The sequence below is a fragment of the Scyliorhinus canicula genome, chromosome 5 (genome assembly GCF_902713615.1).
Source record: "Scyliorhinus canicula chromosome 5, sScyCan1.1, whole genome shotgun sequence".
In the NCBI taxonomy this organism is placed as follows: Eukaryota; Metazoa; Chordata; class Chondrichthyes; order Carcharhiniformes; family Scyliorhinidae; genus Scyliorhinus; species Scyliorhinus canicula.
Genome location: NC_052150.1, coordinates 110,565,983 through 110,592,471, shown reverse-complemented (window position 1 = coordinate 110,592,471; position 26,489 = coordinate 110,565,983). Strand labels below are relative to the sequence as shown.

The 26,489-nt window shown below is 40.3% G+C and overlaps 1 protein-coding gene across 4 annotated transcripts; it reads left to right on the top strand.

Annotated features, from left to right (window-relative positions):
* The first annotated feature begins 260 nt into the window (after positions 1 to 260).
* On the top strand, positions 261 to 26,489 carry LOC119966188 (transmembrane protein 106B-like). Of its 4 annotated transcripts, none has more exons than XM_038797500.1 (8): positions 261 to 393; positions 4,067 to 4,299; positions 10,049 to 10,112; positions 14,303 to 14,462; positions 19,045 to 19,185; positions 19,630 to 19,679; positions 22,324 to 22,377; positions 24,219 to 26,489. In XM_038797500.1, the coding sequence occupies exons 2-8, from the start codon at positions 4,080 to 4,082 to the stop codon at positions 24,373 to 24,375; spliced, it is 846 nt and encodes a 281-aa protein (XP_038653428.1). In that variant the 5' UTR covers positions 261 to 393; positions 4,067 to 4,079; the 3' UTR covers positions 24,376 to 26,489. The 4 variants fall into 4 exon arrangements, with proteins under 4 accessions (XP_038653428.1, XP_038653429.1, XP_038653430.1 ...); XM_038797501.1 differs by having other exon boundaries at positions 382 to 491; XM_038797502.1 differs by lacking the exon at positions 261 to 393 and adding an exon at positions 1,849 to 1,993.

The window sequence follows — 26,489 nt, the reverse complement described above, 5'->3', positions numbered from 1 at the left end:
ACAATACAGCGCAGGTACAGACACTTGGGCCGTCCAAGCCGGCACTGGTCATCATACCACCCTTGGCCAAAACCCCAAAGAACACAGCTTCCTTTTGCAAACAAACCTGATCGGTTCCACCTGCTGTACTAGATTTAAGAAACGGCATTGTAAAAAAAATGTTCGCGGGAGGGGGAAGGCTACAGATCATCTCACTTTGTAAGTTTCCAATATCAAACCAATTTACATGTTGTGAAGTTAAGAAGCCGCCTATGAGAAGCAGCGATAGGCAAACTCCCACCTATGGCTGGAGAGGACACTGACAGGAGCGGATGTCCTTGTGTTGGTGTGAGGAACGCGGTGACGTAATCCCATCAGCCCGTGCTGCTGTTGATTGGGGACGTGGAGAGAAAGGTAAACACGGTGGGCGGGCGATGAGCTTGTTCTTTTTAAACATTAACGGACTTGCACAGCGGCAGAGCCCACCTGCTTCCGGACACCGAATCGAGAAGGCAAGCCGCAGGGTGGCGGAGCCAAGGGGAAGGTCAGGTGCCTGGGGCGCTCGCGGTCTGTGGGGAGGCAGTTTGACGCCGGTCAAAGGAACGGCGGCTGTCGCCCTCGGGCCCCGCACCCGGCAGTTACCCGTACCCGGCGCCTCGGGCCCCGCATCCGGGGGTGACTCGCCCTGCGCGACGACGCGTAAGCTTTGCCCGAGCAATGTCCGCGAGCCCGGCCCACGCTGCTCAGCTCTGTGCAAGTGCATCGCCCCAGGGCAGCCCACTTTCCTCGCCCTCTCCAGTTGATTCGCACGACTGCACCCGTGAAGACCATGCGATGTTATTGGGAGGGGACATATCTGTTAATGCATTATTGATGGTCATTTTCCGACTTATGTGGTTCAGAACTATTCCACAGGGCACGTTATGAAGTTAATTTTCGGGAGATTTGCGATGTACTAGTCTCACGTTTCCTCCAATAAACTTTGAAAATTCTGGGGTAGATACTTAAAATCGCTATTTTCCAGTTTTATTGGGGACTTATTTAGTATAGAAAAGCAGAGCCTTTCCGAATCAGGTCCGTTGCGTAGATGCCTTTTTTTTTTAAAGTTACTCTTTTTTTTGTAAAATGAGTGTCCATAACCTGATGGATGCGCTCGGTTGTATGCAGTAACTTATTTACGGATGCAACAGGAACAGTATTTTTGTCAGTTGCAGTTGTGTTACTGCTGCATGCGAGTTTGTCCCTTTTTTAAATGCTAAACATTTGCAATCTACCAGCAAATTACCCCCCCCCCCCCCCAACAAGAAATACTTTATTGATGCAGAACAATACTTTTCACTGACCCTCTGTACACGTGACAATAAATCCAATCCAGAGGTAAATACTCACAACCTTAAATTGAGCTTGAAAGTAAATTTTTAATTACAAACTGCAAAGACCACTCCACTAACTTGTAATTAAATTCAATATTGCAGAATAATAGTTTGCTGTGCTTCTATAAAGAGGTATACTATTGACTTGCTCAGCTGTCTTCTAGTGGTATGACTGTTCCCCTAACTAACATTGGTCCATTGGATGAGAGTTGCCTTATCCTGAACGATCAAATTGTTCTGTGACCTTCATCTCCAAGGAATGTCTTGCAGTATTAGGCAGGTTAATGGCTAGATTGCTTGAAGTTTGGGAACTACTACTGACTACCTGTTTGTAAATTTCTTCAACCGACTATGATTTAGTTTTCTCTTAAAATAAAACCTTGGTAATTTTAAAAATTACATTTCATTTAATTGTTTCTTTTAGTTTTGGACTCCCAGACTATAATACATGGTCAGACTATTTTACCTTTTTTCATTTTTATTTCCAGCACTACCTTTTTAAGTTTGTTAGGCATCTGCATATGGAACAAATTGCGTACATGCATTCTCCTGAGTTTGTTTAAAATGTCTTCCACAATATCGGGATTGACCTTGTTACAAGGCAATCATTATAGAAAACGCCAACTGTTTTTAAATCTAATGTGAGTGGATTTCACTTTAAAATTCAACTCTGCTATCTCCTGTCAAAACAAATTTGAAATATATTTATACTCTGTTGTGATGACCATTTTACAAGGATGACAAAGGTTTTGATCTGATAACGGTCACAGACCTGAAACGGTAACTGTTTCTCACTCCAGAAATGCTGTCATAATCTGCTGAGTATTTCCAGCATTTACTATTTTTATCAAGTTTGTTTTTAGCTTTATTTGACATTTTTGTTTTTGCAGACCTAAAAGTTCTTTTGATGGGGAAAGGGGAGGAAGGAGGCAACAAACCAACTTTTGAGTTTCTGTATTGAACATATTGCAGTTTATAAGAGAGAGATTAAGCATGTTTGTATATTATGTTCCTAACAAAATAACTGTTTTTTGTTATTGGCTTAGTTGAAGCACAGTAATGAGATTGCAATTGCCAATCTACATCACAATGAATATTTAACACCTATGTCCAAAGGCCCTTTTCCTTATTGGTTAGTGTCCAAGGTGTAGTTGACATTTATGACAATTGTAATGCTGCCATTACCAAATAGTGAAGTCGTGCTTGCAATGTATTCAGTGTGTTTTGCTACATTCAGAAATGTTTAGAGATAGTACAAATGGGGATTTTTCTGTCAGATGATTTTAATCTCTTGATGAATATTTACTATTCAAGCAAATGCTTATTTTTTTACAATAAGGTATATTGCATTTTGTGTTACAGAATCCAAACACTTGCAATGCTGAACGAAAATAGAAAATGCTAGAAATACGCAGCAGGTCAGGTGGTGTGTATGAAGAGAAAAACAGTTAATAGGAAAATTCAAATGAGATTAATGGCCTTTCATCGGGCTGAAAAAGTTCTGATGAAAGTCATCAACCTGAAACATTAACTGTGTTTCCCTCCACAGCTGCATGCTGTCTGCTTGGTGTTTCCAATATTTTCTGTTTTCATAGCAGTTAGTATCACTGCTTTACAAGTTGAGAATTGGCTTTCGCTGCTCATAAAAGAAAATTCATGGATTTCTGTACAATCCTTTTTAAGGGTATTTCTACCAGCTTCTGCCCATCTCCCCCTGTGCTTATTTATGTTGGTGACTTTTGTTCAATTACTTAAATTTAGCCATTTTTGACTATGTGAAAATAAATAATTTAGACAGCCACTGTTTTCCCCTTTTAGAACATTTTGCTCTGGTAATTATCCTGCTGAATTACTTTCAATTCACCCATCACTACTGTGTTTGACCTAGATCAGCTCTCGAACAAGCAATGTCCTGATTTGAAATTCTCATTCTTGTTTTAAATCACTCCAGGGTCTTTCACTTCTCTATCTCTCCAGCCCTCAACCCTTCAAGCAGCATGTGCTTTTCTCATTTTGACCTCGCTACATGTGCTTTTCTCATTTTGACCTCACTAACATGCCCAATTTAAATTGCACCACCACTGAGGGCAGTGCCTTTGGCTGCATGGAGCATAAGCTCTGGAAATCCCTTTGACATCTCTCTACCTTGCTTTCCTCCTTTAACCCAGCCTGTCAAACCTCTGTTTGATCAAGTTTTTGGCCCTCTGATCTCTTCTATCCTTGTATAGCTTGTATCATTATTATGATTAATAATGCTTGTGTAAAGTGCTCTGGCTCAAGGGAACTTTTTCCTGTACAAAAGTGCAACCAAATTCAGCAGTGGATTTCTCCAGGCTTTCGGGGCATCTCAATATCTAATTCCACTCAAGTTCTAATGGGGAAAACTAGAGAAAGGTGACCAGAAGAAATGTAGTTCGGGAAGAATGCTGCAGAGGATGCTCTCTGGCGATTTTTCATCTAATTGCTCTGTCTTGGCTAAGGTTTATTACTGCTTTTGAGACAATAAATGAACAGTCTTGAGTATGTCGCTTTAGTGAAAGGAGCTGTCCTGATTATTTTCAGTCACAGTAATACTCCTGTTTTACGTTTTTTATGTTTCAGTTGGAAGCTCAATTTTAGAGATGTGAATGAAGACTTTGCCACTGGATTTATAGGTAGAGTTTCTGGGTCTCGTGTATATGTAAATTAACTTACTTTCATTCTTTTTCCTCAAGTGATTATTGAACCATGGGGAAAAATCTATCTCGTTTATTAGTGTACAAACCCATGAGTGAAAGCAGCAAGTCCAGCACATCAACAACTGACAGGGATAAACTGGATATTTCAACCAATCAGGATGAAGACTCTTGCAGAAATGGGGATGTGTCTCAGTTTCCGTATGTGGAATTCACAGGCAGAGACAGTGTTACCTGTCCAACTTGTCAAGGTACAGGAAGAATTCCAAGAGGTGGGTATTTCTGAATGTTCTCAATGATATTTTTCATATTTTTTTCTTTTCACGGCTGCGGAATTTGGGGATTGACTCGTACTGGGCAAGCACTTTATAAAGTGAAACAGTTCATATTAGCAGTAGCTTTAGTTCTGCTTGGTGATCACTGATAAGTAGCTGTCTGCCCTGAAAACATTATTTTACGATAAATCTCTCTTGCACTGTTTTAAGGTATACCTCACATATTTTATATTTGAATATGTTCCTAAACTGTTGGTTTGTACAGATTCACTACATTTTAAATTTGCATTTAATTTGAGATTTCTTTTGCCTTAAGTGTTTTCCAGTTTATTGTCCTTTGGCTGGGAAATTAACATCAGTGGATAAAATACACATGAAATTATTTGTTACTAAATAAACCTAAATGAGGCCTAATGTGCTTTGACATTCACTGGCATGTGGAAACATTAATCAGACTTTAGAGAATGTCATAGCCAAGATGTGAAATAGGAGCACGAATTGGCCATAAAGCCCGTTGAGCCTGCTTTGCTATTGAATAATATGGTTTGAGCTGACCTTGACCTCTGCTTCATTTTCCTGCCTGTTTCCCATAACATTAGATTTCCCTATGGTTCAAAAATCTGTATCGTAAAGTTAAATCTATTAATTCTGCGATTTGGCAGTCATTGCAGGATTTGCTTTAAAGTCACCCAGGTAAGAAATCCATTTCAAGCTTCAAAAAACTATTTTTAATTTTCTTTACAAATAACTGTCACTTATACAGCACCTTTTGCTTCCTAAATGGTTTGACAGCCAACAAATTACTTTCGGGTTGTAGTCATGCACCAGCATTTTGCACACTGTAATATTCCACACGAGTGAATGATAAGACATGGCCTGTTAATCTTTGGTGCTGATTTTGAAGGAAGCGTCTTTGCCTGGATGCTGAGAGCCTCCTGCTCATCTTTGAATTGTGCAATACGATCCTGCTTATCTTTAAATTGTGCCATTAAATCCTTTATGCCTACCTAACCAAGCAGCGTGGCCTGTTTATCATTTTCAAAAATTACACTTTTTTGATTTTAGCGCTACCAAATTGAAAATGTCAACCAGCCGAGGTTATTTGCTGAAGCCTCTGGAATAGGACTTGAACCCACATCATTCTGATTTAGAGGCAAGGTGCTGTGAAGTGAACCAATGAGATTGCCTCTCCTACTTCTTAACTCAGAGAATATTCGCCAAATGTACTCAGCGCCTCATCCCTATGACCAAAATAGGGAACCTTCATTGAGCTGTCTCTAATGCAAGTACATCCTTCATTGTAGAGACCAAAACTGCACACAGTGCTCCAGATGCAGTCTCATTAAAACCTTGTACAACTGTATATAGAACATACAGTGCAGAAGGAGGCCATTCTGCCCATGAAGTCTGCACTGACCCACTTAAGCCCTCACTCCACCCTATCCCCGTAACCCAATAACCCCTCCTAACCTTGTTGGTCACTAAGGGCAATTTATCATGGCCAATCCACCTAACCTGCACATCTTTGGACTGTGGGAGGAAACCGGAGCACCCAAAGAAAACCCACGCAGATACTGGGAGAACGAGCAGATTCCGCACAGACCCAGCGGGGAATCTAATCTGGGACCCTGGTCCTATGAAGCCACAGTGCTATCCACTTGTGCTACCCAGACCTGTAGCAAGACCTCTTTATTCATGTGTTCCAATCTCCTGCAATATGGGTTAACATGCCACTTGCTTTCTGCGTCTGCATGCTCACTTGCTGTGTTCTTTGTACCAACACATCCAAGTCTCTTTAACCATCAACACTTAACAAGTTTCTCACCGTCAAAAATATTCTGCTTTGTTTATTCTTATGACCGAAGTGAATAACTTATATTAAACTCTGATGTTGTGCCATTGATCACTCACCTGATCTGTCTATATCTCTTCAGTCTCTCGTGTCCTCCTGTTGCTTTGTTGCTTGTTATGCTTTCCCTTAATTTGCTCTGTTTAATTACCTTTGCTCAAGAGTCGCCAGGTATCTTTCTGATACCACCACAGGGTTCAAAGCCGAATACTGATCAATGACTCGATACGCCAGTTAGTAAGTTTGAAATCAATACACATTTATTTACACACGCAGTTAATTATTACTCGTACACATACTCTACTCACTAAACTACAACTACTACTAAAAGCCTATACTTAGCTTCGAGTGCTCACTCAGTCAGAGGAACAATGGCCGTTGTCTGGTTCTGATACTGTTGGCCTCGAACTGGTATAGAATAGTAGCTAGGAGCATCTATCTCGTAGCGTGCGTTGACCTTAGACTTACTTGGCTAGAGCTTGCCGATCTCTCGTCGCTGAGAGCCAAATGCCAAGGTGAAGATGGAGAAAGTAAGAGTTCTTAAGAGAGCGAACTGACCTTGGGGACTCTGCTTTATACCCCAAGGGGTTTCATGCCCTTCTGGGCGGACCCTGGACTTGGTCCCAATTAATTGAACCATGTCCCAATCGTTCGCATCGATCCTCTCCAATAACGGGGTCATTCCCTGATCGTTAGGCAGGCTCTAGGTAACAGTTGGCCTGCCTTTGTTTTAGCCTCCATTGGCGCCGGGGAGTCTGTCCTGGTACCGATTGTTTCAATGTTTCTTTTTGTCCCCGGAGATAGCTCAGTACTATGCTAATGGCTTATAGTTTCAGTTTTGTCTGGGTTCTGCAAGTTCCAATCCACAGGAAACCTTGCACCTGCTTGTTTTTCTAGTGCTGTCCATTTTTCCCTGCACTCTTTGCGAGTATCCATTTTGGAATCGGGACGTGGCCACCCCAGGTGGCTACAGCTCTGTTTATCTGGTTCTAAATACAGCGGTCAATATGGTCGCCTTCCTTAATCCTAATTATGTTTGCTCTAGAGTCGCCAGGTATCTTTTGATACCGCCACAAGGTTCAAACCCAAATACTGATCAAACAACAAATGCACCAGTTAGTTCAAAGTCAATACTAAGTTACACACGAGTAATATATACTCTTGCACAAAATACCATAAACTAAACTATCTCTAACGCTAACAGCTATACTTAACTTCGGGTGCCCACTCAGTCAGAGGAACAATGGACATTGTTCGGATTGGAGGCTGTTGGGTTCGAGGAGATAACAGGAGAACAGCTAAGGTTGTCCGTCTGATGGCAAGCGTTGACCTTGGACTTACTTGCTTCCGGTGCAGCTGGTGGACGGGTCTCTCCGCTTCAAGAGCCGAGTCCAAAAGAGCGATTCTCTCTCGGGGGCTTCTTATACCTAAAGGGGGCTTTGTGCGCTTTTGGGCGGGCCTTGAACTTGGCCCCAATTAATTGGATCGCATTTTGATCACATGTATCGACCTCGACCAATAAAGGGGGGGGGGTGCCCTGATGGCTGGGCGTGTCTTTGGTGGCCGTTGGCCTTGCTTCGTTTGTGACTTTCTGGCGCCGGGGTGTCTACCTTAGTATCGGTTACTTGAATGTTATTCCTTTGTTCCTGGAGATGGGCCATCAATATGCTAATTGACCTACAGTTTCAGTCTCGTCTGGGAGTTGTCTTCTCAATACGCATCCAGGCTCTGTGCCTGGCTGCTTTCTTAGCATTGTCCATGTTTCTCTATAGTCTTTGCAAATGTCCATTTTGTATTCTGGAAGTGGCCATCCCAGATGGCTACACTCTGCACATCTTATCTCCACCTAGGTTGAAATGAAATGAAAAATGAATGAAATGAATAGGTTTGTATCATCAGTAAACTTAGATACATTATTCTTGTCTCTGCATGCAAGTCATTAATTGAATGCCACCATCTGGAAGTTCCTCTCCAGCCACTTGCTATCCTGACTTGCCAATATATCGCTCCTTCACTGCTGGGCCAAAATCCTCGAACTTCCTCCCTAACAGCACTATGGATGTACCTGCACATCAGGTACTGTAATGGTTCAAGAAAGCAGCTCACCACCTTCTCAAGGGCAACTAGGGATGGGCAATAAATGCTGGTCTGCTCTCGCTCTCTCTGAAATTGGTGTAATATTTGCCAACTTCCAATCTATTGGAGCCATTCCTGAATGTAAGGAATTTTGGAAAATCCATTTTTTAATGAACTTTTGATGGCCTTTTTGGATTCTAAAATTCTCCCCTGAAACTTGCTACTGTTTTTACAATATTGTCTGCAATCTAATACTATCCTTCCTGAATTGTTCACAGATGAGTCTTTCTTGCTGAATTCTTGTTCTTCAATGGAATGTGTTTTAGTTGAACATTTTTGAATTGTTTAATTAAATGTTTCCCATTGCTCATTTACCTCATACCTTTTGGTCTACTTACTCAATTAACCTTGGTGCATAATATCCAGGAATATTATTTTTGAAGTCAATAATGCTACACCCAGCCACATAATTGAACATGTTTAAGAATTTTCATTTCAAACCCAAAGAACAAAGAAAGGTACAGCGTGGAACAGGCCCTTTGTCCCTCCAAGCCTGTGCCGACCATGCTGCCCGTCTAAACTAAAGTCTTCTGCACTTCCAGGGTCCATATCCCTCTATTCCCATCCTATTCGTGTATTTGTCAAGATGCCCCTTAAACGTAGCTATCGTCCCTGCTTCCACGGCAACCTCCGGCAGCGAGTTCCAGGCACCTACTATCCTCTGTTTAAAACAAAAACTTGCCTCGGACATCTCTAAAACTTGCCCCTCGCATCTTAAACCTATGCTCCCTAGTAATTGACCCCTCTACCCTGGGGAAAAAGCCTCTGACTATCCACTCTGTCTATGCCCCTCATAATTTTGTAGACTTCTATCAGATCGCCCCTCAACCTCCGTCGCTCCAGTGAGAACCAACCAAGTTTATTCAACGTCTCGTCCTAGCTAATGCAAAGATAACTCCATTGAATACAATTTCCTACTGAGGCTTAAGATGTATTTTTGCTGACTTACAAACAGCAGGCCGAGGTAACAAATAAACCATTACCTTTTACAAGATAAGCGATTTGAGTTATTTGACGAAGCTGCTATTAACATTTTTAATTTCCATGTTAAACTTGTCATGGAAACTCAGATCCATCCCAAGTGAAACCTGAATTTTTAGGTGTCTTGGCCTGCCTACATGTACGACCGCCAATCTATTTTTGGCTATTGGTGGTGGTTTGTTTGTATCTTCACCCAAGATTTGTGGAATACTGGCCAATAGAAACCAATTACTGTTTGTACCAATAGTTACTTTGCTTCAGAGGTAAGCCTTCGGTTTTTGGACTGTTTTGTAATGTCTCAATCTTCAATTCTTGGTATATGTGAAGTACTGGCAAAGTGTTTATATAGTTGTCCATCCTGGGTTTCCCCAAGGGCATTGAGGTCATCCTAATGCTAGTGGAGTAGCACTTGGACCTGATTGGGCATGGCACATGTATTCTCAAAGAACCCTGGTGTACCACTTGGTTTTTATGACCATTCTGCCAAGCAATAATTTACTGGTGTAAGCCCATAGTTTACTTGATAAATTGGGTGTGTACTGAACCTGAATGCTGATCTAAGAAATTTTAGCAACCAATTTTGTATTAACTGTTCCCAGTTTGGGCACATTTTATTTTTAAGAGCTGCTGCTAATTAAAAATATAATCTTTAAAATATAAATTAGAATGTTATTGTGGAAGCACTTTAGCCTTTCCTCCAATTTTTATTTTGTTTGGAAAGAAAATGACCATATTCTAATTCTGACCTGAATTAAATCAAAAAATCTATCTTCATTTTAGATCAAGAAAACCAACTTGTGGCCTTGATTCCTTATAGTGATCAGAGACTGAGACCAAGACGAACGTAGGTTTACTTAAATTATTTGAGAAATAGTAGAACCTGTGTTATGCATGACTATCATGAATTTGTGTGAATATTTGTGTAAAGTTCTGTTTTGAATTGTAAGTTACCAAATAGGAATTTAAAGGTCGATTGGTCTTTAGAATTTGTATAGCTTTGCCAGCAAAACACAATGACCTATCTTCCAGTAACTATCTGAGTAAAATCACATGAGCCTGGCTGATGCATTCTGGTGACTTGAAATCAACAATGACCTATCTTCCAGTAACTATCTGAGTAAAATCACATGAGCCTGGCTGATGCATTCTGGTGACTTGAAATCAACAATGACCTATCTTCCAGTAACTATCTGAGTAGAATCACACGAGCCTGGCTGATGCATTCCGGTGACTTGAAATCAATCAGCTAATTTCCTTTGCTTGCCTCCCTCACACTTGGAATTTTTTTGACTGGGGTATTGTGACAAAGAATCGTAGAAAGTTTACAGCACAACAAGAGGCCACTTGGCCCGTTGTGTCTGCGCCAGCCAGGATTAAGCCACCCAGCCTAATCCCACTTTCCAGTTCTTGAGGTGCATATCCAGATACCTTTTAAATTAGTTGAAAGTTTCTGCCTCTGCTGCCCTTTCAGGCAGAGAATTCCAGACACCCAAATATGGGTGTCAGTTTCATGATTTTTCCAAAGTGGGATCATTCTTGCATTAAAGTGAATGTTGGTAGGCTATTCCTGCATGTGGGAATCATTCCTGACACTTCAGCATGATTTACCCTACAGTAATCTTATGAGAAGCATAAGTAAATTAAAACAAATTAACTTTACTGCAGATTTGGTTAAGATCAGCCAATTTAGCAGACTGATTTCAACTTGAAACCTAGTAAAGCAAAACAATTTTTGAAATTCATATTATTTTCTATGGAAGGGATCTAGATTATGTTTAATAAAGAGTTCATTGAATTGGTCTGACCAGCTAGACATTTCAGACTTCATCATGTAGGGTGTAGTAATTATGGCTTATTTTAACTTTTATTTCAAATTAGATTCATTTCAACAAATTTGAGTAGATACAGATTTGCCTTGTCTTATCACTGATTTTAAACATGCAGTCAATTAAACAAGATAACTAATACCAACAGAATTTCCATGGAGTATCCATGAATTGATATTAAACAGATCTCTCTTTAGGCTAGCCAGGACTAAATAATAAATATAGCCATAAGAGCTTATGATCATCAAATAACTGTTTTCTATTATGAACTTTATTATCAATTCTAAGTGTCCTACATTAAATGTCTGCTGACCTGCTTTGAATCACTACTGCTAACCTGTCTTCTCTTTCCAGATACTGATGGATTTTCTGTATTTTGTCCTTTTTATTTTCTTTCTGCCACCGTTTTTAAGTGTATAACTACAAAATGATTCACAAGTAAAATTGGATGCCGAGTGACGGTAGGAAATGGGAGTTGATTGAAGGCATGGTCAATGGGGTATATTTTCAATGAATAGAGGGCAGCACGGTGGCACAGTGGTTTGCACTGCTGCCTTACAGCACCAAGGACCCGGGATCAATTCCAGCCTTTGGTGACTGGAGTTTGTATGTTCTCCCTGTGTATGTGTGGGTTTCCTCCGGGTGCTCCGATTTCCCCCCACAGTCCAAAGATATGCGGGATAGGATAAGAGGGTTTTTTTGGCATTTGACTAGAATCTTGTGATCAGATTCAAGTCTAGGCCTTGGATATAGCATTGAGAAGCTTTGGTATGCTTAAAGTATCAGCTGGTGTCTGTCCAAAGCTGTTGCTCCTGAATGTTGTCTTAATCTCTTGTTTGGAGTTGAAGAAATGGACAAATTTAATTTAAGTATTCGGGGCCTGATGGCCTATATCCTTGAGTGTTAAAGGTAGTGGCGGTAGAGATCATGGACCCATTGGTTAATATTCCAAAATTCCCTGGGCATGGGAAATGTTCCAGTGAATTGGAAAAATGCTAATATAACACCCTTATTCAAAAAGGGAGGGAAGTAGAATGTAGGAAATTACAGACCAGTTAGTTTAATATCTGGGAAATATTAGAATCAGTCATTAAGGAAGTAATGTCAGGACATTTGGAAAGTCAAAATGCAATCCATTAGCGTCAGCATTGTTTTATGAAGGGTAAATCATATATTTGGCTAATCTGCCAGAGTTTTACGAAGATGTAACAAGCCAAGTGGATAATGGGAATCCTGTAGATACAGTATATCTGACTTCCATAAAGAGTTTGATAAGGTGCCATTCGAAAGATTAATACACAAGGTTACATCACATGAGGTTTGGGGTAATTTACTAGCTTGGATAGAAGACTGACTGATGGACAGAAGTTAGAGTCAGGATAAATGGGTCTTTATGTGGATGGCAAGATGTAACTAGGGCTGGTTTAGCACACTGGGCTAAATCACTGGCTTTTAAAGCAGGCCAGCAGCACGGTTCAATTCCCGTACCAGCCTCCCCGAACAGGTGCCGGAATGTGGCGACTAGGGGCTTTTCACAGTAACTTCTTTCAAGCCTACTCATGACAATAAGCGATTTTCATTTTCAACTAGTGGGGTGCAACAGGGTTTGGTCCTTGGGGCCCCAACTGTTTACAACCTTTATTAACATCTTGGATACAGGGATAGATTCTGTAGCCAAATTTGCAGATAGCACTAAAATAGGTGAATAGTAAGTTGCAATGAGGAAATAAGAACCTTACAAAAGGATATAGATAGGTTGGTTGAGTGGGCCAAAATGTGGCAGGTGGAGTTATGTTCTAAGAAAGAACTTCCCTGTTGAATTCCACCTTCTAGCTCTTTGTCTGTAGCTCTGTGGATAACAGCACCTCAAGCACAAGTCTAGTGTTTTTGATTCAATAAGAGATTTCTGGAATAATAAGGGGATCAGGGGTTATGGGGAGAAGGCAGGAGAATAAGGATGAGAAACATATCCATGATCAAATGGCTGAGCAGACTTGATCGGCTGAAGGCCTAATTCTGCTCCTATATCTTGAGGTCTATTCGGTTGAAAGTGTGATTATCAATAGATTGGATCGGATCCAATTAAGAAATTGTAAATAACTTGAGTGTATCACTACTCTCATTGTGTTGTCCATGTTAAACTGGAAAAAGTAGTCACTCTTATTTCTTTGTTCGTTTTATGTACCAGCCTCCTCGGACAGGCGCCGGAATGTGGCGACTAGGGGCTTTTCACAGTAACTTCATTGAAGCCTACTCGTGACAATAAGCGATTTTCATTTCATTTCATTTTCATGCTCTCTTCTGCTTTTGTCTCATTTTCACCTGTTCTGTTCCTCTCTAAATCCCCTCTTGCTACTCTTTGTCCTGCTTTAGGTATCCGAGTTGTCTGGCATGGTGTAATAGTGAAAGGAGCCACCATTGATTGCAGGCTGTAAGGCAAATATCTTCAGCGACTCTCTTTTCTCCCAACTTCCTCATTCTCATCACATCTATTACCATTTCTTTCCACTTTCCTTCTTTTAGCTGTAATATTCTTTATATTTTCTGTTAGTTTACTTTATTTGAAGAAAAGTTACAATTATTTACAGAAAACTCAAAGCTGGAAGCTGGAGAAAAATATTTCATTAGTACAGTTAACTGAAAAGTACCAATATATTCAGGGAACATGGGCACATGGCACCTGCTACAACAAAATTACTTTGTTGTCTACAGCTGAGCAAAATGTCCAAGCTTGTGCTGTTGGTAGAGCTGAATCCCTCAAATAGGTGTTTAAATATAGGAAAAACATTTTGCAGTAAGAAGTTAATTTATGTCCCTTTTCTTAAAGGTTTAAATCATTATTTTGGGCATTAGACATTTCACTTGCTGACGAAAGATAAATGATGAGCAAAAAATCTTTTGAATAAATTTTTAAGCAGTTTGTGGGAATTCAGTGACCAGATTCTGGGATCACCGGGTAACAGTTGCTGTAGGTTCTTTGATATTTAATTGAAACCAAATGTAATGTATTGGGTTTATAGATAAATGCATGGAACAAAGAATCCGACAACAAATCAGCAATTGAAAACTGACCATGATAGCAAAACATTGATTAATGATGGATCCAATGTATCAGAGAACACTGAACTTTCACTTAATTTAGCAGAAGCAATGAATATCACACCATATATGCTGTTTTTTAAAATATTTAAATTCTTGTATTTTGCAGGAAACTGTATGTGACATCGTCAGTCGTTCTTTGTTTGCTGCTTTCCGGTTTAGCCGTATTTTTCCTCTTCCCACGATCTATTGATGTGAGTTACGTTGGTGTAAAGTCCATTTATGTCAGTTATGACCAAGTCAACCGGGTAGTTTACCTCAACATCACGGTAAGCCCTGAACTGTTAAATTGGTGAAAGTTGATGAACTATTTTTAAAAGAGTTACAGTATATGAATACTTTGCAATTTTTGTTATACTAATAATACAAACTTCTTTAAATAAGAGTCTGTTGACTCATCCACACCATTTAAGAAAAAATCCTCTTGATTGAGCTGTTAAGCTTGAACTTTAATTTCTGTTTGATTCATTATTAGATAATGAAAGCTTAATATTCTGAATATTTACTAAAAGCTTTTGCTTCGACTCGCATTTAATCCTTTAGTTGAGAACAGGATTGCCTCAGTCTACTGGCGCTACTCTCCGCTCCCCACGCCGGATGGGAGAATCGCGGAAGGGCCGGGTGACTCACGACACGCCCCCCTGGCGCCCGCGCCCACCCCCCACTCGGAAGAACGGAAGAATCGCCGCTCGTCGTTTTTGACGGCGACCGCCGATTCTCCGACCCGCATGGGCCGAGCGGCCTGACATTCGCGACCGGTTCACGGCGGTGGCAATCACACCTGGTCGCTGCCGTCGTGAACATGGTGCCAAAAGCTGGTTTGAAGCTTGTGGGGGGGCAGAGAGGGGAGTGAGCACCACGGCCGTGCTCGGGAGGGGACTGGCCCGCGATCGGTGCCTACCGATCTAGAGCCGGCATCTCAAAGGGACGCACTTTTTCCCCTCCGCCGCCCCGCAAGATCAAGCCGCCACGTCTTGCGGGGCAGCGGAGGGGAAGACGACAACCGCGCATGCGCGGGTTGGAGCCGGCCAACCTGCGCATGCGCGGCTGACTTCACTTAGGCCCGCCGGCCGCGTCATCCTCGGCGCGCCGCCTTGACGCAAACGTCAAGGCCCGGCGGCCGAGAGTTACGGAGGGCCACTCCTAGTGAATAAGGTGAGAGGAGCGGCCTCCGAGTTCACGACGGCCTTCCCGATTTTCCGCGGGAGCGGAGAATTCCGCCTTACATCTTTTTAATTATTTCTGCAATCCTCCTTTATTTCCTTGGTGCAGAATATCACTGTTCAATCTTTATCTTTATAGTATTATTGGTTTGGCAGAATGAGCTCATCACTGACATGCTTCTTCTTCAGATCTTGCTCTTTGATTTGGGCTGGGAAGGCTCTTAAGCTGTGAATTGCTAGAGCATTATCTTTTATGTTCCAGGGTAAAAGTGTGAGGAGTTCTATCCTAAAATCGATATAACCTGTTATGTTGGTCAAGAATTTGCCAACTGACAAACCTGATTTTGCTGCCGTTGCCTTGGCTGATAATTGTTCCAAAGCATGACCTTAATTTGTCAGCGTTCTTGCTGTTGTGATGAAGAAAATGGGTGGCTAGCATCATTAGAATTTGTCTGTATAGTTGTAAACTTCCCTGAATTACGGTCCCAGACCAAACCCTGGCAGTGGCTAGGATACTGGACCGAAACCCCAATATTTTATTTTGTAAGACTGTGTAGAAAGGATACTTCATTCCAGGATTGATTGCAAGAAGAAATAGGGGTTTGGCATTTTAAACAAAATGTTAAACACAATTTAACATTTTAAACACCATATTAAACCCTTTAACCTTGCACCTGAAAATAGCTTACCCCTTAAACAATACAACTCAATACAGAAAATTCAATACTGTTAATTACTATTTCTATTCTCGCTTAAACAACCAGTAAGAAAAAAGATACAGGGCTTAATCCATCCTACATTCCAATGGCACAGGGTAATACTTGTTTTCCAGAGCAGATTTAGCTCTTCTTGTAACCCCTGTGGCTCTGGCTGGATGTCTTCCAAAATGCTGTTTCAACTGGTTTGTTTCAGCTTCCCCCTGTCCTCCGACAAGTCTGCAAATACTAATACTCTATTTTTTTTCAACTATTCTACTGTGAGAGCAAAATATTTGTGATCCAAAAGGTTGCCAGGTCATAGCTACACTCATTACTAATCAAAATATCTGAATGCCTGAGCTCCACCCAGCAATGACATCTTCCCAAGCTGAAAGCACATTAACTTCCCCATAGTCGAACAACTGTTCATTAGCCCATGCTTTGTATTCTGATCAATTATACCTCTGGCTCCTAAAAGCTTTCTGGTCTTGCAAAATAAAATTATTTTTAAAACGTGACTACTGTAGTCAAACACATTCTAACCCAGGCTTTTAACCGTTAAATGGCTGGTTTAGCACACGGCTAAATCGCTGGCTTTGAAAGCAGGCCAGCAGCACGGTTCAATTCCCGTACCAGCCTTCCCGAACAGGCAGCGGAATGTGGCGACTAGGGCTTTTCACAGTAACTTCATTTGAAGCCTACTTGTGACAATAAGCGATTTTCACTTCATTTCAATCCAATATATCTAAAATCCTACGTTCATCATACCTGTGTGAAGTAAACTCGTATTTTTACAGACATTTATGCCCTGACCTCCCTCCTTTCTTCATCTGTCCTTTCACTTTCACTTTCACGGTAGCATGGTGGTTAGCATCAATGCTTCACAGCTCCAGGGTCCCAGGTTCGATTCCCGGCTGGGTCACTGTCTGTGTGGAGTCTGCACGTCCTCCCCGTGTGTGCGTGGGTTTCCTCCGGGTGCTCCGGTTTCCTCCCACAGTCCAAAGATGTGCGGGTTAGGTGGATTGGCCATGCTAAATTGCCCGTAGTGTAAGGTTAATGGGGGGATTGTTGGGTTACGGGTATGTGGGTTTAAGTAGGGTGATCATTGCTCGGCACAACATCGAGGGCCGAAGGGCCTGTTCTGTGCTGTACTGTTCTATGTTCTATATGTTCTAAAGAAAATAGGAAGTGAGGGAAAATATTCTTGAATTAGGCCATATGTTTTGCTAATAGTTTGAGTGTTTACTTTGAAATAAGCAATTTCTTGATTGTCATTGCTATTATCCTTAGGCTGTGTAATATCTCAATCTTTGTTAATGGTTCTGGGAAATTTTATTGTTGTCTTAAATACTTTGTTAGTTCTGCTATTGTTCAATATTTTTGATGGTCTGTAAAATCTTCAGGAGGGAAAGGATTTCTGGGATATGTGGCTTAATCCTACCTTAATACCATCAATTATATTTTTTATCATGTTATCGCTGGAATTACTTTATTACCTGAATGTTGAAATTCTTGCACCCGCTAAGGCCTATTACTTGGATTAAACTTGCTTTACACATGCCTCAAATCAGTAGTGCTGAGTCAATAGTTTTCCTAATCTTTTCCTGAGCCTAGGAATACAGTCTTGTAAGAGGTTCAGAGTCCATACAATAAATTTCATTCATGCAGTGGTATCAGGATAATTTATTAAGCATAACACAAGAAGGCAGTCAGTTTTCTAATTCAAATGGATCTTGCTTTCTACTGACTAGTGTCTACAAGAGGCTCATGGCTTCCTTTTATCTCAAATCTGTGCAAAGAACCTCTCCCAAGTCTTTTTGTATCCCCTGCAACTGACTTCATGTTCTGATAGCCATTATGCTTTGATCTTGTTATTTCATCTGTCAGTACATAGAATTTACAGTGCAGAAGGAGGCCATTCGGCCCATCGAGTCTGCACCAGCTCTTGGAAAGAGCACCCTACCCCCTACCCAAGGTCAATACCTCCACCCTATCCCCATAACTCAGTAACCCCACCCAACACTAAGGGCAATTTTGGACACTAAGGGCAATTTATCATGGCCAATCCACCTAACCCGCACATCTTTGGACTGTGGGAGGAAACCGGAGCACCCGGAGGAAACCCACGCACACACTGGGAGGATGTGCAGACTCCGCACAGACAGTGACCCAAGCCGGAATCGAACCTGGGACCCTGGAGCTGTGAAGCGATTGTGCTATCCACAATGCTACCGTGCTGCCTTAAAGTAGTTTGAACTTGCCATTTGTGGTCCGAATCCATGGCCCACAACCTGAATAGAATATCCTAAAACACTTGAAACAGTCCATCATTAATTTTTCCTGCATGACCATTTGCTGACTTGACCCCTCATTTTTTTAAAGTCCAAGTTGATTTTTTACATTTCAAAACATTCCTTTCATCAACACTGATAGCATAATTCAGACATATGTCCTCTACTCCCCATTTCTACCCATGTTATCAGTTCACACAATCAAATCAATTCCTGTTAGTGTGATTCCAATTTAACTCATCACAGAGACAAGATTTCTTCATACTTTTAACCTTTCATCTACCAGGAACTTGTAAAATGCATCTAAGTATAAGAAAAAGTATTAAAAGGTACGAACAGTATAAAGTTTGCATTTTCTATATGCAGCCTGTTGTATACCTCAGCATGTGTAATTTAGCTCTGGATCTTGTTGATAATGTGAATTGTTACATCGTTACATGGCATATTTACCCAGCAAGCCATTGGGAATCCTTGTGTCTCAGTTCATCCCTCTGTCGCTCCCAGCCAGGCAGTGCATTACGTTTCAAGTACCATGATTAAAGCTGTGCAATCCAAAATGCAATTCTATGGAAAGTTGAAACTGTGAAGTCAATTCTAATGGTCAATTTCTGCATTGGAAACTCCAGTTGTATGTTGTAACAGTTCTGTATATTAAGAGCAAAGTTGCTTCTCATTTTAATGATTGTTCTATCTTTGCAGAGCATTTTAAACATTACTAATAACAACTTCTATTCGGTGAATGTGGCAAACATTAGTGCTCAAGTGCAGTTTTCGAAAACGGTGATTGGGAAATCACGGATAAGCAATATTACAAAAATTGGGCCTCTAGACATGAAGCAGGTAATCTTTACTAATAATGGACTATTTCTCCTATTGAAATTTGCTTCATCCTCTCCTTCTGGAACCAAAGATGAAAGGAATGAGATTGATTTGTTACCATTTCCTTAAATGAGATGTGACTTTACTGGTGTATTTCCAATAATCTATTTGTGTATGTTCTGAATGGCATTTGCTTGCATGCGAATAAAGATGGTGACTATCCTTACTCTGCTGCAACATTTCTGCATATACTGCTTTCTTATCTAAGAATAATGGATTAATTAAACTAGTGAGGTGGGATCAGTTGCTGTATTGTGAATCCATTGTTTAAAGCAATCCTCCAATTTAAAGACCCGTTCTTGCGTTATGCCAGAGTAGAATATTTTTTGTTCATGTCAAGCGTGGTGTTCAAGAGCTTTATGCTGTATCCAACCTGTATTTTTAGTAATTATTTTTCTTTTACAGATTGACTATTCTGTTCATACCGTAATTGGAGACCAAATGAACTACATGTAGTAAGTGCATTACACATTAATGATGACTTGTCTGTTTAAATCAACTTAGTGGAACTGTTTATAATTTGGTAAAAAAGCATTGGACCCTTGGACTAAAGCCTGATGAATGAGTTCTGAATGTTGTATACTTGAAGCACTGATGTGGGTAAAATTCATATAAAGCAAAGTGCATCACGATGAAAGTTGCTTTGTACTGCTGAAAGAGACCTGCTGTCGAAGCTTTTCATCTCACTCATTTGGATAGATGCAAGAATGTCAAATTTCCACCGTGACCATGTCTCGACCACTCTGCCAATGTGCTGACCAATCAGCACCCCTTTTCTCATGCAGTGTAAATTTGTTCCCTTTTTTTGAAATTTGGCATTCTTGCATCTATCCTAATGTGTAAGATGGAAAGCTTCAACACCATGTCCCTCTATTTCAACAACACAAGTTCTGTACCATACAAGTCAAAATGACTTTCCCAGACAATTGATGATCTGCAAAATGCTAATTTAATTAAAGGGATTTGAAGTATGGTTAGTGATGTGGTTTCCCAGAGTACCTTTTCTTTCTTGATTTGGCTTGAAAGCTCATGGTTAAAGTTTTTATCTCCAGCATTACACTTGGAATCCATTATAAGTGTTGAACCATGTCTGCATGAAATTCCTGATATACCATTTAATGATTTTAAAGCTGTAACCTTTTATCTTACTGTGTAGTCATCTGGGTTAATGTTTCTCAAATTTAATCTTAAAATCGTCTCCTGGATGCCTCCTTTTTAGGTTGAAGAGCAAAAGTCTCTTTGATCTTTCCTCATAGCTAAGACCCTGACACCTAAAGATCAGCCTCATTACTCTTTTTGCATTTGAATGTCTTCTTTTTTCCCCAAGTGACCAGAATTAAATATGATATTCAAAGTATTGTCTGACTAGATCCCTGGATGTGTGATCAGTATTTAATTTTGATTTCAATTGATGATCTATTGGCTTTGATTCCTGACAACAGACACCGAGCCTACAAAAACTCCTAGGTCTCTTTCAACTTGTACAAATATTGCTTTAAGACTTGCTGTAGAAGCTTTTTGCCTTGCATGCGTCAGGACAGATCATAAGGTTGCCAACAATAAAGGGAACAACAATTTACATTACATAGCATGAAAAGAGCATGCTGATTAGCTGGCAAGTGGACTTTGGTCAAGCCGTTGCAATGAGGAATGCAGGAGGGAAAAGTTAATTGCCAAGCTATCGTTAAAATTCAAACCAGCGAGGTTGACCAACCAAGACATTGTCTCAGGGAATAAACCTAGAATGTCCACCCTCCAAGCTTTTGTTCAGTCGAATTGAGTTGCCTAGTTCTCTTTCCCCCTCCTTCTAATCTCTACCTTCAAAGTGATTTGCACTATCTCAAATCAAGTTTATTTTGCCCCCTGTTCTAAATCTCTTGCATTGATCATGCAGCAGAATGGGGGTGAGAAAATATCAGCCATGATTGAATGGCGGAGCAGACTCGATGGGCCGAGTGGCCTAATTCTGCTCCTTTGTCTTATCGTCTTGTGTATCAGTGGCCACTTGTTCTCAGCATGCCAACTGTAAGTCTATTTCTATTTAAATAGGAGCAGGAGGCTACCATTTAGCCCTTCGTGCATGCTCTGCCATTCATTATGATCATAGCTGACCATCCAACCTAGTAACCTAATCCTGCCTTCCTCCCCATATCTTTTGATCCCCTTCGCCTCAAGTGTTATATCTAACTGCTTCTTGAAAACATGCAATGTTTTGACCTCCAATTACTTCCTGTGATAATGAATTCCACATCTGTACCACTACAGGCCAATACTTATCTTTGGAAAAGAACCCACTGGGTCAGAGAACAATGGCCTCTTGTTCAATCCTGGGGCTGCAGGCTTCCAACTGGTACGGACTAAGGGTCAGGAGCGCCCATCTCGTAGCGTGCGTTGACTGGACACTTACTTGTCGGTGTAGCTGTTAGCCAGGCCTCTCCTTCTCACGGTCAAGAGTTCTTCCAAGCTGCTAAGATGTTCTGCTGGGAGGGCTGGCTAAGAGAGCGAACTGGCCTTCGGGGCTCTATCTTATAGTCCTCGGGCTTTGCGCCCTTTTGGACGGACCCCGAGCTTACTTCCAATCGATTGGATCCCATACCAATCGATTGGTTTGAATTCCCCAATACTGGGGCTGTTTCCCGATCGCTGGGCAGTCCTTGGGTGCCCATTTGCTTCTCTTGTCTTGGACTCCTGCTGGCGCCGAGGAGTCTAGCTTTACTTCGATCACCTTTGATTGTTACTATTGTACCCGGGAATCGCTCATTAATCTGCATGGCTGCTGGTTTCAGTGCTGTCTGCTTTCTTTGCAGGCAGATTACACAGGAAAAGTCTGTAAACTGCTTGTTTCTCTAGGATTGTCCAATTTTCCCTGCGTTCCTTGTGTTTCTCCATTTTGAACTTGGGAAGTGGCCAACTCAGGTGGCTACAATACCTCTGATGCAAGTGGTTGTAAATACTCTTAAATGCCAAAGAGGGTGAACAACCAGACCAAATGTACATTATTTGATGCAATATTTTCCAACAGAATGCAAATTGTTTTAGTTGAAAATGTCTTTGCATTGAGATTGCTTACTATCTTAAACTGTTATTTCATAATTACAGTGACTACTGCACACTGACATCAATCAAAGTACATAACATTGTGATTATGATGCAGTAAGTATGTTGGATAACATATTAAACATTAAGTGCATGAGTTTGATTTAGAATGTGGTTGCACTCCTTTTTTTAAAAAAAACATAAATGAGAAGTTGTGAATTGGAAGCACACTTTTATGGTGGGATGGGTGGGGCTTTTCCAATTGAGACTGTTAAGCAGCTAATTATTGACCACTTGAGTCATTTCTCACCCAGTCTCAATTTTCACACTTGAAGAGGAATTTGTGGCAGTGGGAAAAAGTGTGGCTCCGGGCTGGGGGAGGGGGTTGGGAGGATGAGGTGGAGGCCTCCACTGTCTCCCATCCCCCGAAAAATCTCGATGACACAACATAGACTCTGAGGACAGCTGGGACTCGAGCTGTCAGACAATCAGATTGCCCCAGCAACACTCATGTTGGACTTCCTCCTGACTAAGGAGTGTGAAATGGCTCCAGGTAGTAGCCAGTGTTAGCAGAAATGCATTGGCTACCGACTCTTCAAGTCGTGGAAAGGGACAAGCCTAAAAGTCCTTACCTATGTCTTGTACTCTCTACTGCCTGGGTTATGTATTGAAGTCTTGAACTGGGACTTGTCTGCAACTGTGTGATTCTCCTCCCCCCCCCCCCCCCCCCCCCCCCCCCCCCCAAAGAACCTTTGACACCCTTGCCTTTCAAACATCTATCTAACTCCACAATGAATAAATGTTGGGGTCTGTGTCTGAGGTATTCAATTGATTTGTAAGGATGCCTGTAACCATATCTCATAAATGGCTTTCTCTGCCCTTTTCTTCACGGCAGGGTGAAACATATTAAACTTTGTATCCAGGTAGAAGGACTAACTGGCTATCCTTGATCTAGATTCCCCTTTCACCTGAGTTTAAATTGACAATTTACAGCACCACTGTTTGTAGCCTTCCTTTGACCTCCACAATTAAACTACCCATGGGTTTGTCAAGCAGACTGCAGAGCCAGTCACATGACTTTCATTTATTCTAAACATACAATCCCAATATATACCTCTTATTAAAACACCGTGCCAAGCCTCCTATGGAGAAAGGTATAAAATGGATGTAATAATTAAACTTTTACCAGGATTACAGGAAGTAGGTTTTATTCAGTTGATAAAAGCAAATTACTGCAGATGCTGGAATATGAAATAAATTGACATTCCTGGACAATGTTTAAAACAGTGAAGGTAAAACCCAGGCTAGCTGATGTGATAATATGAAGCTAATAAATGGAAGTGCTGAGGGTTTTGGCCAAGGATGGTATCATAACCAGTACAGGCTTGGGCCGATGGTCCTGTTCCTGTGCTGTACTGTTCTTTGTAAAGTGTTAATTAGCTACCTTGTTCGCGGGATTTGTAGATACATATTTATTCAGCGCCATACTGCTTATTTGTGAAGATGATTGTAATTGTGAAACAAATGAAAAGATCTACAAAGCTGGCAACTTGAAATATTCATTCATTACACATTTTAGGCAATCAACGTACTGTTTCCTGTCATTGTTCAATTAAACCAGAGTATCTAACTTGCAACAATTATATATATATATATATATATATATATATATATATATATATGTAACTTGTTCACTTAAGATTGAGTTCAACCTGGAACCCCGAAAGATTATTTTTAACATTGACTGAATTCGCACTGTCTCACCCTGTTCTTTAATGAATCGTGTTCTTTTGCAGTGCATTTTTTTTTTTTAAAGTGTACAGAAACTAAGTGAAACATGGAAATGAAGAGAAGTTGTTTTCCTAAGTTATTAGAGTCTGCTACCTTTAAAATTGGTATAAATTAGGTTTTATAAGTTATGGATTACACTGTTTCACCATGATTTCATTTCCTTTCAGAGCAACTGTTACTACGTCCTACTTTGGACATACAGAACAGGTTTCACTTGAAAGATATCAGTATGTGGATTGTGGACGAAACACTACCTATCATTACAAAAGATCAGAAGATCTCAACCTTGCACAGCTACATAATTCACCTTTTCTGAGTGCTTAGAATATAAACGCTATCAGTAACCAACAAACTTCAAGTAAAATAAATTGGGTGCACTAGATGTTCTAAATGATGCGTGTGAAGTGAATTTGATTTATAACCGAAAACTAATGACTAACTGTACAAATGGCTGCATGATGTCTCCGTATATATTAACTAGGTTAAAGTAAACTGATTATTTTATTCTCAACATTTAAAGTTATTTATCATCTGGTTGTTTGTTCAAGGAAATATTTAAACAGGTTTTTTTTATCAGGTGAGCTATGTTTTCTGTATGGTGCTTATTTTGTTGAATGAACTCTATATTGACACATTGGGAAGGGGATTTTCCATGCCCCCTTGCGGTATGTTTCTCAGTGGCAGGAGATAGCTGGATCTTGACCAGCAGCGGGATCTTTTGGTCCCATCGCTGTCGATGGGTTTTCCTATTGAATCCCAGCCCCGCTGGTAGGAAACCCGCAACGAAAGTTTGCCTTTGGCATCACCGGAAGATCCCACTGGCAAAAATGGCTGGAAAATTCTCCCTATTATTTAAATTGGCACATTAAAGGTTAATGGAAGTCAGAGCGGTTTCTGTGATGGATATTTTCACATTTAATTCTTAATTCTAACCAAATTATCCTACAATGCATTGTGGAAGCACTATTTGTCACTTGTTTTTAGGAATGTGGTCATGTTATGATTGAGGAATATTTTCATCTTGATCAGGTAAAACCTAGTGTCCAGGCAACATAATATCTTTAGATTGTTCTGTTTGGATCACTGGTTTCTAACTCGTCATATTAGACAGTGTGATTTGATATCTTAAATATTGGGTGAAAATTTCAATCGTTCTTAGAATGGTTATGCAAGGGTTCATTGAGCAAATTCATGCATCAGTAGTTTAATTTATAATTAACCAGCTATTAAATTTATTTACCAAACAGAAAAGTGCATTCTATTATTTTAATTGATGTCTTTGCTTGAACCTACCTGTAATTAATTGAGCAGTCATCTTGTAGAAACTAAATGATAAATTTGTAATTTCTATAAAACCCGTTCAAACAATTGTCAATAGACGTTGCTTGCCCTGTTTTATAATGTGATGAAAGCATTTTCCCATGACTTGTAACAACTGAGCATGAAGTTGGGTATAATTATCATTGACCCTTATTATTTAAATGACATTTGCTCTTATTTCTAAAATCCAGTAACTGATGTCCATTAACATTACTTCACCTTTGTGCACTTTAATGTTTAGAACTTTGTCAGATTCTGGGACAAACTGAAATTTAAGTCTGAATAGCAGACATAATAGCAATTAGTTGGCATCTATGGTGCATCTGATGAAACATGTAAGTATTTGATGTTTAAGCTACATAAAAATAAAACCAGCCACCTTTGTGGCTTGGTGAATTAGGTTTGCTTGCAGACAAATAAATGTCAATGAATCCAGCCAGTTAAATTCATTTTTTTCTGCATTGTTTAAGATGTCCTTCCACCTCCCAACTTATCTCCAACCAAATTAGAGGGTCTTGAGACAAACTGCCCATAGTGGATCAAGTACTTATTATACACACTGCCTTTTTTCTTTCTACTAATTTTGATAGAACTAAAATATCAGGTGTGCATGAAAAGCTACCAGTCTGATTCACTGAAATCAAAAATTGCCCCTTAATTTTGCTGGATCTCAGTATTAATTATGCAAAATCTTTTCATAGTAGTTGTTTTGCAGTAGATGACACCTTGGGTCTTTGCACAGGTTTTGTTTGTGCTGGTTTGTGTTGATATTGCAAATGTTTGCAGATAGCCTCTGAACTTTTCTGTTAATACCTCAAGTCTAATACTTTAATCTGAAAGTATTTATGCTAATAAGAACTTTTTTACAATCATGACTTATTTAACTTTTCAGAATTAGAAAATGGGCAATTTTAATTTCTAACACCAAATAAATGTTTTTAAAGGCTGACTCATAACTTTACTGACCATCCTTTAGATGTAAATACAAAGTAAGTGCAATATTGAGGCTTATGGCATTCTGATTGTAATGTACTAGATACTTGGAGCTCTCTGCATAAAGATTTTAAGACTGATGACATGGCATTATTAAAATTTCATTTTACTAAACTTAGATCAAT

Bases quoted from the DNA above. Each gene is read 5' to 3' on its own strand.
- LOC119966188 (XM_038797500.1), top strand. From the start codon at position 4,080: ATGGGGAAAAATCTATCTCGTTTATTAGTGTACAAACCCATGAGTGAA. The intron at 14,463-19,044 runs GTAAGCCCTGAA...CTATCTTTGCAG, and splicing joins TAGTTTACCTCAACATCACG to AGCATTTTAAACATTACTAA. The intron at 19,186-19,629 runs GTAATCTTTACT...TTTCTTTTACAG, and splicing joins GGCCTCTAGACATGAAGCAG to ATTGACTATTCTGTTCATAC.